Genomic DNA, 14854 nt, shown 5'->3' on the forward strand with positions numbered 1-14854 from the left:
AAAGCGCCATGAAGTCATGTTGAGCTGCAGATTTGGATGATGATGGTGACTTTTACTCCGTCACATTGCTTTAACTTTGTCAACAGCCATTTGTTAATATAAAAATACTGATTAGGCCTATAGCCACTTCAATGGTAAAATATGAATTCATCATAAATCATGGGAATATTCTGCACTGCATAACTGCCAACAAATATGTCAATTCGTATGTGAGTATTCTGATTTTTACATTCTCTAAAAGTACAAGTTAAATGCAAGGTAAATAAATGCAGAGCTGTCAGAGCTCCAGTTGTGGAGCTGATCAGACCAAAGAAGGAACTGCCCGGTGACAAGAGAGCGCAGCTCTGCAGCACAGCGCCTGATATCTCAAGGGAATCGCATAGAAGGCATTTGCCTGATTGTTCTTCTTCAGTGCAGCAGCTTGAGGAACAGCGAGATAGTGATCTATTATTTTGCTTTTACTGCGCCGAGTCAAAGGGAGGGCACTTATTTTCTGTTCTCTTCAGTTGGGGGTGCCTCGTGCCTTGCGGTCTGCAAAGTTGACCACAAACTGTATTACAAATAAACCGGCTAGAGATCTTTAGAGTTGTGGTATTAAAGTAAAGATAATGATATGATAATCACAATTTAACAGCAAAACTTGACAAGTTCATCCAATATTTTTGTGTTTACTGAAAAGCTGTTGTCTAAAATGAATGACAAAAAAATGTTGCTGAGCCTTGGAAGTGTGTGTTTGACATAAGCCAGCATCATTTGAAAATGAGAACAGAGGCCAGGAGTGGAAAAGCCTGTCACCTTGTTGACACAGTCAGGTGACGGATACAGTTAATGAGTTAACAAGCTTAGTGATGCTGCTACATTCAACACAACAGCAGTGACATTAAAGCTTAAGAGCTGATGGTCATCACATACTGTTAAACTTACAAGTAAACAATGTGTGTGTCACAAAGATAAACAGTTTTAATGCGACAATTTGACATGCATTACACCGATTTACACTATGTGATGCAGGATTAGTTCTTTGCCTGCAGTTATATAAATATATGTGTGTGTGTGTGTGTGTGTGTGTGTGTGTGTGTGTGTGTGTGTGTGTGTGTGTGAGTGATTTTCTGCATGTGTGTGGCTCTATTAGGGTACTGATCCCTGTATGGCTTCGGCACACAGGCACACTTTCAACTCCTCCCCTCTGCCTTCAGCCAGGGTGTGATTACAGCCAATACAATCTTGGGCAACCTGCACTGAGAGAGAGAGAGAGAGAGAGAGAGAGAGAGAGAGAGAGAGAGCAAAAGAAAGAGTGGATAGCCACTCTGGTGCACTCTGGTGGTTCCTGCAACAGCGTCACTGTTGCTTGATCTCCAACAGTCCAACTCTGGCATTGTCGCTCATGCAGGATTCAGAGACAAACACGGCAAACTCCTCTGAGTCCCAGTGGATGGACTGAAATGGACGAGTTTTCTTTTCAAAAACTTTTTTTCACTTGATGTTCCCTGGATTCACGAAAGTGTTGCAACTCTGGGAACTAATATTGCCTGGACATTTTGGAAAACATCTTTTTGGAGAACATGTTGCTGCACACACCAGAGGAACTTCCAAAAACAATCAGGTCTCTGGAGACACAGAAAGCGACTTGAACTCTACCAAACAAGACTGACAAGGTGTGAAATGTAAGCTGTGGCATTTAGTGAGGAAGCTCTTTATTCTGAGTAGATTTATCTATAAAAAGGAGTTTCCTTAGTTTTATTAACTTTGACATGAACAACTTTTTGTGACCAGGTCGTGCCGGTGAATAATGGATGGCAACCTAAGCACCAACAGCACACAAACGGGACATGACTATGATCCTGCGGGACCCTGGAGCCTCATCGTACTGGTCATCATCATACTGACCACAGTGGTGGGAAACTTGCTGGTCATCATCGCTGTGGCTGTCACTTCACAGCTGCAGACGACCACAAACATTTTTATTATGTCCCTGGGCTGTGCGGACCTCATCATGGGGGTCTTCGTGGTACCCCTGGGGGCCACTATTGTGGTGACAGGTAAATGGCAGCTCAGTGATACATTCTGTGAATTCTGGACTTCTGTGGACGTCCTGTGTGTGACGGCAAGCATAGAGACACTCTGCTGCATAGCAGTGGATCGGTATATAGCCATTACGAGACCACTCCGACACAAGGTGCTGCTCAGTAAGTGCCGTGCCAGGGTAATAGTTTGTTTAGTGTGGGCTCTGTCCTCCTTAATTTCCTTTGTGCCAATTATGAATGGGTATTGGAGAGATGAATCTCCTGAAGCGAAACGTTGCTACGATGACCCTTATTGCTGTGACTTTGTGACCAACAAGGCCTATGCTATTGTATCTTCTACAATGTCTTTTTACATTCCACTGCTCATAATGATATTTGTGTACGCAAAAGTCTTTCTAATAGCCACGCGTCAGGTCAGGCTCATAGATAAGAATCGCATGCGTTTCCAGAGTGAGTGTCCAACAGCCCAGATGCAAGTTAGCCCCCACATCAACAATATCGTGCCATTGGGCTGTGCGGGCTCCAGCAGCTACAACAATGCAGTGCGGACCAAGAGCACCAAGCGCAGACCGTCACGCCTGATGGTCGTCAAAGAGCACAAGGCCCTCAAGACCCTGGGTATCATCATGGGGACCTTCACTGTGTGCTGGCTGCCATTCTTCGTAGCCAACATCATCAGTGCATTTCATAGCGTTTCCTCAGAGAGGATCTTCCGACTGTTAAACTGGCTGGGATACATCAACTCAGGCCTCAATCCTATCATCTACTGCAGGAGTCCAGAGTTTCGTGCAGCATTCAAGAGCCTGCTGGGCTGTCCGTGGGTCTCCACAGTGTGGCTCAATACTTTCTATAAAGAGCTGCGGACTCGCTGCTCCTGCTTTCTGTGGCAGCCTGAGTCAGGCACAGCCGGCTCTTTCCAGAAGTCTTCAAACAGCAGGACCGAGGACAGTATTCAGGGAAGCAGCAAAAATGAGGAGGCTTCCCCTGGTCCTCTGCAGTCCAACGGCAGCACACAGTTCAGTGACTTATCTGAACCAGAGCCACAATAGTAAGTTCTTTTCTTTCAATTTATTTTACCCACTCAAACATTTTGTTTAAATATTATGCTGTTTAAAATTTTTTTTTGCCTAAAAACACATAAATACTTCCTCCTCTTCAAGTAAAAACAGATAGTTTAAAGACACAATTTTGATGGCTATTGGGCACGTGAACACAACATCTTGATCAATACGACATTAACCAGCATTACAGTCTGCGTTTTAACTTTCCTGAATGTTTAAATTAATAATAGAATCCAGTAAAATACATTTTATAATGTAACATCATGGAATCTCAGTGCATCTTGACTCAGACGTTTAAATCTCTCTGACACTGAGAAGACAGTGAAGTTTATCAGCGAGTCGTTTTCACTGTGGGGTGAAATCTTAAGATTTATCAGTCACCTTTGTACTCATTATTTATTTTTTGCTAATAAATCAATAGACCTAAGTGTTAGGCCGATGTCAGTGGTCAACCATGTGACATGTGAGCAGTTAGTTTGCACTTTGAAGCCGAAGTGCGAAGAATTACGGTGAAGAATCTATTAATCAAAGAATTTACATGACTTACTGCTTTTTGACATCCTGTTGCAGATTAGTTAAGTACTTTTCAATGATGATGTTAAAAATTGCTTACACATGTGTGCTTGTTTCAGTCTGCTAAATTATAGTTGCCAACAAAATAGTCAAAAAGGAAATGATTATAGAAAATAATAATTATTCGTCATGTCTGACTAATGTCAACATCTATCACCAAAAATATCCATTTTCTTACAAGTTTAACATTTTTTAACATAATGTGGTCTGTAACAGTGCACATGCGCACATATGAGGAGTCTCACACACCAGAACTCTGGCCTTGTTATTAAGGTTAAATAAAAGTCCTCTCATTGACTTTTTTTTCTTTTGCCTTTATTTGCATGTTTGGTATTGAGGTAATCACAAAGTAACTGAAAGTAATCAAGTTACATTACTTTAATATTGTGATACTTGTATTCCGTTACTGACTACATTTTTTAGTTTATTATTAATTAGTAACTGTATTTGAATACATTTTTAAAGTAACCCCCTCAACCCGCGTTCAATACTATAACAAGACATTTGCTCGGCACATATCGTGTCCAAGAACTGTGGGTAATTTTATAAAAATGTGATATTTGATAAAACACTTTTGTTTTACTGGCCACTGTGCATTTAATAAAAGCAGAGGTCCATATTTGGATGTGTTCTAATACATCAGTGTGCTGCTGACCAGGAGTAAAATAGACTGGGCTGAACAGTGCAGAAAAATAAATCATTTCTGAAGCATTGGCTGCTGTTGGGGAGGTACAATATCTCAAAACTAAAAGTGAAACTTAATATTTAGATTTTTATACATGATTCAATAAACATTTGAGGACTGTACCTGTATCAGTTACTGCACTATGTTACCTGTAATCAATCTTTGAATTACGCTGATGTCAGTGTAATAAAAACAACTAGCAGATGTCCACAGTGCTGTTGTTGGTACTGTGTCTGCAGTGGGCATTATTTAATTTTTGAGCTCACTAGTTAATAATTGTTTCTTCTATGGAAACCTGCTGAATTTTTAATGCAGATTTTGTGTTTGTCAGTGTCGTTATCTAATATCTAACATATAAAAATGGTGTCCCAGATGTGATGACTGTAATGTGGCTCTGGGTGATGTGTACAGTATTAGGCTGATTCGGAGAACTGCTTGGCACACTAAGTACAGTATGTCTCTTGTCAGTGGGCCTCAGTGTGCCCTGCCCAACATCTCCTGCAGCAGATAAATTTTTATCACTTGCGCACAAGACTTCCCCCCACGACTGGAGAGGCTGTTTACAAGACCGACAGCCAATGAGAACACCCTGATTAACACAGGTTAACAGGGGTTGGACAGCTCAACATGTGATGTATGATTCTTCTTCTATAACCCACAAAAGGTTCACAACGGATGTGTCACAGAATACAGGAAGACATATATCACACAGTTATGAGTTTTGGCATGACTGGCAGATTCTAGAAAAATCAGTTTTCTATATATTAAGTAAAAGGTTGTCTATCTCTGGTGTAAGAAGTGTGTCATTTACAAATTGAACTCACAATATTTGCTATATTTGCTAAATTTTATTATTATTATTATTATTATTATTTTATTATCTATTCTGACCTCATACAATCTCTTGATTTCATATGTTGAAGATCACTTAATACATTTTTTTTTCATCTGAGCCCTTCTGTTCCCACCACGTTTCAACACAGTGACACCCTTGAGTACTGTGCTTGGACAGACTTGTAAATGAGAGCATCTATATACATTATTGGTCCTTAATTTTGAAATATTTTGCCCTTGAAAAGTGCTTGAATTGTATCATTAATGCTGCTTATATTAAAACATAACTTGTGACATGTACCTACTGTACAGTAGGTTGTCGGTGTCATTATCTTAGCCCTTATATCACCATTTTTCGACACGAGTGACGCCCCTGAATTTCAGTAATAAACATACAAATATAAAATCAGTAGAAGATAACATTTAAATACACAACTCGTAATTAAATTTAATTTGACAAGTGGCACAACTTAATCCCTTTCTTCCACGACAGCTCTTGCTTTGCAAATTCCCATGAATAACCCAGTTTTATGACAGAGGCGTGTTTAATCTTAAATATTTATTCTGCACACTATACTATATCATTTTGCTCTTCTCTTATCCTCTCAGCGAGATTTTACAGACATAATCAATGAGGCTGTAAAATGAGAGACATTTAGGAGCATATAAAAGTCTTCCTTAAAAGGAGCCTGGTGTGTTCTGTAGTAAATCACCCCAAGAGGAAGGCTCAGCGGACTCACCCTGCGCTTTGAGCAGGATTACAAACGTAAGTGAGACCAGCCGCTCGAGAATGACTCAGAGACAGGTTTTAAATAGGAATAAGACAAATGGTTCCAGGTAGAGTCCGCGCTGCTGAATTGGTTTAGTTATTGCTGATAATGCAATGCAAGGTGAGAGACGTCCTCAGTTAACTTTCTATATCTATTTAACCAGCTGCACAAAAGAGCAATTGAGCAGTGTATTTCCTTTAAACCCTAGGACAACATGCAACAGCAGGTCTAGTTAAGTTGATGTAACAGGGCTGATAAAACAGGAGGTACAACCACTGACAGGAATGGTTACTAGGGAAGAGTGGCTGCGCTGCGCTGCACTGCACAGAAAGGCCATTATCAATAGTTTGTTTTCACAGGAAAACATGCAGGCGTATTACTGCTGCCCTTATCAACATCCACAGCAGCCTTCAGCTTCTGTCACGTATGCACCATCTTATATGACAAGTCTTTATGGATTCCTTGCATGACGGCGTTTCTAATTCATCTTTCATGAGTATAAATTTAGATGTTTTGGCATCAAAGTGGAGGCAAATGTGGAAAGCTGTGCAGTCCACATGACTGTTTTTACAGAATGACTTACGGTTTAGTTGTGTCTTCCTTTATTTTTGTCATTATGCTCTAAAGTGAGACAGGCTTCTGCTGTATTAGTCCAAATATGTGAATTGGAGTATTCAAAGGGTAACTCCACTAATTTTATACATTAAAGTGTGTTTACAGGTGTGTTTACCTGGTGCCTACATTACCCACAATGCAATTTAGCAACTAAATAGCAATGTATCATTACAATTACATGCAGCTTCCTCTGGAGCCACAAATGGCTTTATGCTACTTTTTTTCACATCTGCAGTAGTACTCCATAAGCTCTGTAAACACACTTTACTGTGTAAAATTGAATGTTACCCTTTAAGGTTTAGCTGTGTTTTGTTTTTGTCGGTGTTGTAGAAAGTCATACTTAAGTAAAAGCACAGATTTTGTGCTAAAAAATGACTTTGGTAAAAGTAAAAGTCATTCATACAAATAGTACTTGAGCAAAAGTCTCAAAGTATCTCATATTAAATGTATGAAAAGTACAAGTACAAGTACATTATGCATATATATTTACATGAATGTTTATACTGTATACTATATGGGTCAACGGATTACAAAATGTAGTGCTGTGGAAGTATAAAGTAGCAGATAGTAAAGTACAAATACTTCAAAAAGTACAGTGCTTGGGTAAATTTACTTAGTGACATCCCATCTCTGACTTGTCATAATGCTCTCAAGTGAGACAGGCTGCTCCTGCGTTAGTCCTAATATGTGTATTTAGGGTACTTAAGACAAAATCTTAATATATTTGAAAGGCAGCGCTGAGCAGAGGGGGGGTTTGTTAGCACACTTTATCCATGATTGAGAACACTAAAATTAAGCCAACAGAGAGTGGAACATTTCATTTCAAAGAGCAGCAGCTGACGAGGTTGTGGACTACATTGAAGTGTGAATATGTAGCGGAAATGAGGACTCTCTGTCTGATAGACCAATTTAGAAACACAACCAGAGCTCTACTGTTAAGCAGAGACACAGGAATAATATTCAGGCAGAGACACAGTACAGGAGCCATACAGGCAGGCCTTCATTATAGAGGTCATACTCTACAGGAAGGATGCTGTGTGCTATAGCTGTGCTTCTGCATCAAAATCAGAGTATAAACAGACACGATAGGGAACATGTTGCTGAGTAACTGAGTAAACAGCACTGAAAACTGTAAAAAAAAAAAAAGTCATGTTTCATGCTCACACTAAAACATTTTACATCCTTAGAAAGCTAAAGGAGGATGAGCATAAGGTGATATGTGAAAAGCAAACACTTATGGCACTGATCCGTCCAGATTTAGCTCATATGATGGATCACAACAAGCAGTGCAGAAGCTTGCACTCACTGGTAGTTTCCCATGACATCAGAAACAAACACATTTGGCAACAAAAAATTACAACAAAGAGAAACAGTGGAGAATCTCTATCTGAATAAATGTTGACAACGTATGTTTCTGCGAACCACAGATATATTGAAACGTAACATTTCTTTATGTTGCAGCCTTACATTTCTTCAGCTCCAATTTTAAGTTTTATTTTGTGACAACGCTGTGCTTAAGTTCTGGCTAGGTTTAGGCAAGGGCAGTGCTTGTATTGGGAAGACTGCATGTGATATTAAAGTAGATAATTACGATATGGATAAGTAATATTATGTGTGCGGATTACACTATATGCTGATCACATCCATTATCCAATGAAACAATATTTGTATTAATGCACGTGTTGGAGGCTACTTTGCATATCATGTTCACATCAGAATCAACAGCAGCCATTTTCAACTGCAGGCACTGCTGGACAGCAAAGTATTTGTTCTCATTTGTTAGTTAACATTTCTTGGTGCAAGATATTCTTCAGAGCATTTTTTAAAAAATATATTTTTTTAAATTGATGGGGACAAAACTGGCCATTTCAAAAGGTGGTGCAAATGACAGCCATAGATTTAGGCAAAAAAAAAGACTTGCTTAAAGTTAATAGATTTTGTCGCAACAAACATGGTAGGAAATTGTCCTGAGGTCTCCTTAAAAATATCCAGTGGTTTCATACTGTCCAGTCCCGAACTGCAGTGACTGGGCTGGCAGCCTACTCGCCTTCTTGTCGACCTTCATCCTCACCACCTACCAATATGAACATCAGTTCATAAACATGTCATGTGAACATGATATGACACATTTTGTAGAAATGTAAATATGGTAAATAGGCCTATGACACATACAAATGTGAATGTATCAGTGGTTTGCAGAAACTGCCAACATTTCATCCTGGGCGACTGGGCTGAGAATCTCTTTTCCAGTGACATAAGTCTCTACAAGTGACTCATTTCTCCAAATGCTTGTGTAAATATTGCAGACAACTCACGGGAACAAATCTTAAAGGACATTGTGTTTATAATGCCAGAGTCTCAGGTTAATAATTAATTGTGTGGTTTTGGAACAAGCTGTATCTTTATGCAAATTTCTAGATGTAATTAGAATAATTTCCCACGCATGCCGACTTACCATCCCAAAAGTGCTTATCAGTGGGCACGTTGTCCTCCCTGTGCCAAAATAAAGCGAGCAGTAACCATGAAAGACAATTTCAGAATTGTGTAAACAGTTCCAGTGTTTCATGTACAGTGCAGGACAGGTCGTGTGTTTACCAGGAATTGTGACCTGTGGGAAACCTCCAACTCAAGCCTCTCTGATATCAGAAGAACCAATCACACTGCATGACGCTGTTTAAATGGAGGCATCCTGGAGTTGAGCAAACACTTGAGAGTTGTTTAACTCTCATTTGTTTAAATTTGAACGGATTAAAAAAGAAATGAATCTAACTGGATATTGTTTTTGTCGTTTACCTACAACAGCAGCTAAAATCAACTTCGACTGCGTGACTGAAAGTCCAGTGCTGAATACATATAGTTAAAAGGTGCAATATGTAAGAATTGGCCACCTCTTGAATTCATACTAAATACAAATAGGGGGCAGTATGTCACCAAAGTAACCACTAACTGTAGCTGCAGTTAGCTTGTTAGCTCAGATAGCTGTACAGCTAGCAGTTGGGACTGGGAGCTCGGAGCACTGGGGAATTGTTGGTGTTTTGGACTGGGAAAGCAGGGGCTAGCTGATTAGCATGCTAACTTCAGTAGCTATCTTGCAACACAACACAAAACTTTTTTTTTTTTCTACTTATTTTTTCACATGCTATTGACAATTTATTTAATTTTCAAATGTTTTCAAATATAATTCTTACATATCGCACTTTTAAACAAGTAGTGTAACTACAGTTTGCAGTAGCTTGCTTCTGTCAAGAAGTGGAACCCAACTGAGTGGCACTTTTTGCTGGCATATGGGTTAGGGTTATATTATATGTATTATATTTACCAGTTACGACAGTGTTGGATGGTTATGTTTTCACTTTGTGAATCTTTGTGTGTGTCATGGGAATATGTAGCCCTGGAGACACCTTTTGTTGTGCAAACTTACACAGAAGCAATTTTCAGTATTTGGCCTTGTGTTTATATGTCCATCTGTCTATCTGTGGACTGATTCTGTCAGCGCAATAGCATCACAACTGTACAAGATGCAATCACGAGACTTTATATTTGTGTAGTTGAGATAAAACGAAGGCCAAGTTCAGAGATGTGATGGCAGTCATGGGTCTGAGTAGTCACAGGTCATTATGTGAACATGTTGATGGGCGTCACGGCTTGTGTGATCCCATCATATCACATGCGCATTTTGAAATTTGTTGTTGTAGTGAAGTCATTGATAGGTCACGCTTTTAAAGAAGCCCTCCATCACTGTCTGTGAAAGTCAGACCAGTTAACAATTCTGGACTTTGGCCTGATTGGCTGGTTAAACCCGTTGGTAACCTGTCACTTGTTGCTGCAGCCAGCCGTTCTTTCCAGAAATCATTTGTCAGTTACACAAGATAATCACAAGCTGAGCGCCATCTAGATCCATCTCTACAGCCAATATCTCCAAAGCCCTGCAGCTCACACCAAAACAATCTAGATGAATAAATAACATAATGGGTACAAGGAAAAATATGTATCTTTTGATTATTCCCTCTTTGACAGGCAGATTTTAAAACAGAAAATACACATGTCACACATGATGGATGAATTTTCCTTACCTTAGATGAGCTTAGCTCCTCTAAAGTGTATGGAGACTACAAAATATGTGCAAACTATGCCTGTGGTTTGTGAATCAATCAAATTAAAACAATCCAACAACTCCTGTTTAAATGTGAGATTCAACAGAATGTAAAACATAATATATTTCTTGGACTCTTTTCCACTAAATTGTCCAGAACCCCTCGAACCTGTGAGACATTAGTGAAACAGACCAAAGACCTGAATAAGTCTACTCTCAACTGGGATGTGAATTCTGATGTGGCCACATTTGGTTCCTGTGTATTTCTTTCCTGCATGCGTTCACTTTTCTGTGAAGCTTACAGTTCCAGGTAATTTATGTCTTCCTGTGGGGACATGTACAGTGGAGGTGATAGCATCAGAATTCCTGTCTTGTTGAAGGAAAAAATGGTTCACATGAGTTTCATAAAGGATGAGGACAACTTTGTTTTTACTTTCTGGAATAAGCAAGAGAAACTGAACAAAATGGGACAGGTGCAGCCATGATATAGATGCTGTTTTTCCACATCAAAACAACATTGTACATAAAAATAACCTGCAAGACAACAAACCGTTGCTGCTTCTTATCTGATAGAAACTGAAATGCCAAACAGGGTGTGACCAGCACAGGCCAACAAGTCACGGTAACACACAGAAAGAAACAGCAGCACGCTAAGTCAAAAATATAATCAGGTTTTTTTCACTAATACTAAACCACTGAGGCTGAAACTTGAAGAATTTAATGGAAAAATAGGATTAAAAAAGTGTACTTTGTCACTCTTAAGGGTAAATTCTGCAATTCTTCCACTTTTAGGGGGTTTTCACACCTGTAGTTCGGTTTATTTGGTCCGGGCTAACTGGAAAAACGTACCCAACACTTACATTTTACAAACAAACCAAGAAGAGTAAACATAACTATGTAACTTGTTGACTGGACAGTTTTGGCGATTGTCATCCTGCATCATTAGCGCATCATCTCGGCCACGCGCAGTGAAATCAAATGCCACAGCAGTTTATGCGGCCCTTTGATGCTTCTGATGTGTGTTTATGTGTTTTAGTGTCACAAAGAACACAAAGAAATAACTAATTATTAGCATTATTGGTATTTTTAGAATGCAAGTCGACAGCATGTCGAATAATAACATTACTAGTAATAATAATAAACCGATCGAGACAGGATGAAAGGGATGCATCCTGTACAGTAATGACTCAGGGCTTATTCTTACTGTGGGATTGCTGCCACGCACTTTTTAATGGACTTTAATAAACTGTCACAGTACATTGAGTATGATGCAAGCACAGCAGTTTTCAGCTTTTGACCTATTAATCAGGGAAGGTAGATTCAAGCAGTCTCGGCGTGGTTGTTTGGTACGCACCAGGGTTTGATTGACAGCTTTCACACCAGCCCAAAAGAACCTCACCAACCGGAAAAATGCAACAGGGTCCGTTTTAACCAAACCAAACAGGTTAGGTGTAAAAACACCCTTGGAGACTAAAAGGGACAAAACAGAAGGTCATACTGATTGTAATGACATTCCTCCCAATGTGACGTCACCTTATCTCTTCCTACCACTTTTAAAATACACTCTTTAGTCATGTCTGTTATCACAGGGCCTTTGTTCTGACAGAAACATTACATGTAACTATGTCCGTCTCTTCTCAGCTTTACATTGCAGGAAAACGACGGATGAACTGTAAAATGTCAAGCTACTGAAACAAACTACTTTTCCAGCCGATACTGTGATTCCCACAAGGGCTGGGACCGAACGGCAGCAAGGACAAGCTAAAGAAGAGTACAACTGGAGTGACTGTCGAGAGAAACAGCTGATTTGGTCTGGACAGGAACTCTGGGGCTGCCTCTGTGGACAGGGGACAGACCGCTGCAACTCAGCACTTCACAGACATAAGGTGACACCAACTTTGAGCCTCTCAATGACTTTTCCTGAATAAGACTTAACTGCAGGTTTTAGATGCATTCCAGTAAACCTTTGGACGTGGTGTTTGTGGCCTGTGGTTTCAAAAATGACATCGTCAAATAATTTTGTACAGCATATTATCTGGTAAGTTATCTTTTTATGATACACAGAATCTCTAGCAAAATACAACATTGTCTAGCTTAATACAAGGCCAAAATGCTGGCAAGGCAGTCTGCACTGTGCAGTTAAGATGTATTCATGTTCATGGCACAAACTCCTCAGTGTCATATCAGCTAAAGCAAAGGGCTGTGCATTCAAATATTCAACTCTGGCGTCTGTTTTCAGTCTTAATTGTTCTGTTTTGATCCTCGAATCTGTATCCGCTCAATAGGTGTCTTGCTTAAAGGAGCAATTCAGCCAAAAATGAAAATTTGCTATCATTATCTACCCATCCCAATGTCACAAGTCAAGTGAAGTTTCGTAGTCCACAAAACATTTCTGGAGCTTCACAACAAAACAGCGTTGAGGCATTCTCCTAAACAACTGAAGAAGATGAGGACTTGTTTTAAAACATTTTAAGGACAACTAAAAAAAGTACATTAAATGGTCTCTGGAAGTCCCTAGATCACAAATTGATTTGAAAAGACGTGTTTTACACCCTTTTTAAAGCTGGAATCTTAAATGTAGCCTTCACGTCACCTAAGCTTCAAGCATTTGCGCACACACATATCTGAAGTGGATGCACAAGAACGACCACGTGTTGAGGGTGTAAATAACGTCTTTTCAAAGCAATTTAGGATCTCAGCACTTCCATAGACTTGGATTACGCTGGATGAGCTGTATGGAGAGTTTTCAAGTCTCCATCTACTTCAGTTGTTTGGGAGAATGCTGCAATGCTGTTTTACTGTGGAGCTCCAAAAACGTTTTGTGGACTACGAAACTTCACCTGACTTTGCACCAGCATGGAGGAGATCACATAATGACTGAATTTTTCATTTTTGGGTGAAATTGTCCTTTGAATACCATTTTATACCATGGCTGTGGATATTCAATTGGCTTGATTTCTGATTGGCTGGCTGTTAACATCCCACAAGGACAACTCAAACATAATTCCTCAAACAGCAAACGATCAATCATAAATCAATATTAATTGTTCAAGGTCAAGGTACAGTATTATAAACTGTGGGTAACCATAGCAAAACACTCCTGTTACATGCTATGTTGTTGGTAAATTCTCTACCTATTTTCATTTGGCAAGCGGCAATGTTATGAGTTCAATAACACTCTGAAATGTTCAAATAAGGAAAATAATGGACTCGATGGAAGAGGTCTTCTTAACCTTATCTATTGTCAGGACTGTGTTGTGCATTACATTACATCATCTGTTGCATTGAGAAATAAAATCTTATAAAACTGTGTGACGTTGCTCATGTGTGCTTTCTCTGCAAACTCACCACTGTGGAAGTAAACAAAGGCCATAATAATGTTTAACAAGTGAATGCATAATGTTTACCAACAACTCATAGCATTAGAGTAATATGGCCTTAAAAGAACATATTCAAGTACTCAAATTGAACTTGACATTTTAAGATAAGAAAAATTCAAGTCAGATCAAAAACTTCGATGTAAAAATCACCAAAATTCAAGATAAAAAAATGCAGCCTGTTCTCACTCCCTCACTCATATTTTGCCTTTGCCTCTTGTTACTTTAGTCTTTTTTTTCTGTACCTTACACATTAACTAACTAACTAACTAAACCATGAACAATTGCTTGTTTTATCTTAATTCAAGTTTTTATCTAAAGTTACAAACCCAAAACCCAAAAGTTTAAAGTCTAAATAACCAACTACAACTTTCAATTCAAAGCATGTGAATCTTGGTAGATGATCTTTCACTTAATTGTTTTCAAATGATTCTGGCCTTTTTAGGCCTCCATACACCAGTCAGTGCATCTACACTTCAACAGTTATTCCTAAGCTTGCATTGTCTTGCAGTTTTAGAGGCCCATCTAGTATTTAATGTGAAAAAAGAGACATTTTCTGAAAAGTTAGCACTGAAATATACTATTTATATGGCAGAAATATGTTGGGTTTTTTGCTTTAACCCCCTTTATTATTTTGTGACCCTTCAGATTTAATTTGGCAGCCCCTATGCTGGGAAGAGACCTTAACAACTTGATTTTTCGTATTTTACATAATCCTCCACCCACCAGTACCACGGTCACTTGGCTCTGCTACTGTTTGAGCAGACATCATGTTGTGCTGTGAGAGGAAATTACAAGATTTGGGACTTTAAAAAGTAAACA

At 39.2% G+C, this 14854-nt stretch overlaps 1 protein-coding gene across 3 annotated transcripts; it reads left to right on the plus strand.

Moving 5' to 3' along the window:
• The first annotated feature begins 1385 nt into the window (after positions 1-1385).
• On the plus strand, positions 1386-13927 carry adrb3a (adrenoceptor beta 3a). Of its 3 annotated transcripts, none has more exons than XM_084358888.1 (3): positions 1386-1664; positions 1774-3072; positions 12297-13927. In XM_084358888.1, exons 2-3 carry the CDS (start codon positions 1790-1792, stop codon positions 12322-12324), a joined length of 1311 nt encoding a protein of 436 aa, XP_084215014.1. In that variant the 5' UTR covers positions 1386-1664; positions 1774-1789; the 3' UTR covers positions 12325-13927. The 3 variants fall into 3 exon arrangements, with proteins under 3 accessions (XP_084215014.1, XP_084215016.1, XP_084215015.1); XM_084358890.1 differs by having other exon boundaries at positions 1386-1655; XM_084358889.1 differs by having other exon boundaries at positions 1386-3072.
• Positions 13928-14854: the final 927 nt, after the last annotated feature.

The sequence above is a fragment of the Pagrus pagrus genome (genome assembly GCF_965226575.1).
Source record: "Pagrus pagrus genome assembly, chromosome: 8".
NCBI classification, from domain to species: domain Eukaryota; kingdom Metazoa; phylum Chordata; class Actinopteri; order Spariformes; family Sparidae; genus Pagrus; species Pagrus pagrus.

Bases quoted from the DNA above. Each gene is read 5' to 3' on its own strand.
- adrb3a (XM_084358889.1), top strand. From the start codon at position 1,790: ATGGATGGCAACCTAAGCACCAACAGCACACAAACGGGACATGACTAT. The intron at 3,073-12,296 runs GTAAGTTCTTTT...GTCTCTTCTCAG, and splicing joins TCTGAACCAGAGCCACAATA to CTTTACATTGCAGGAAAACG.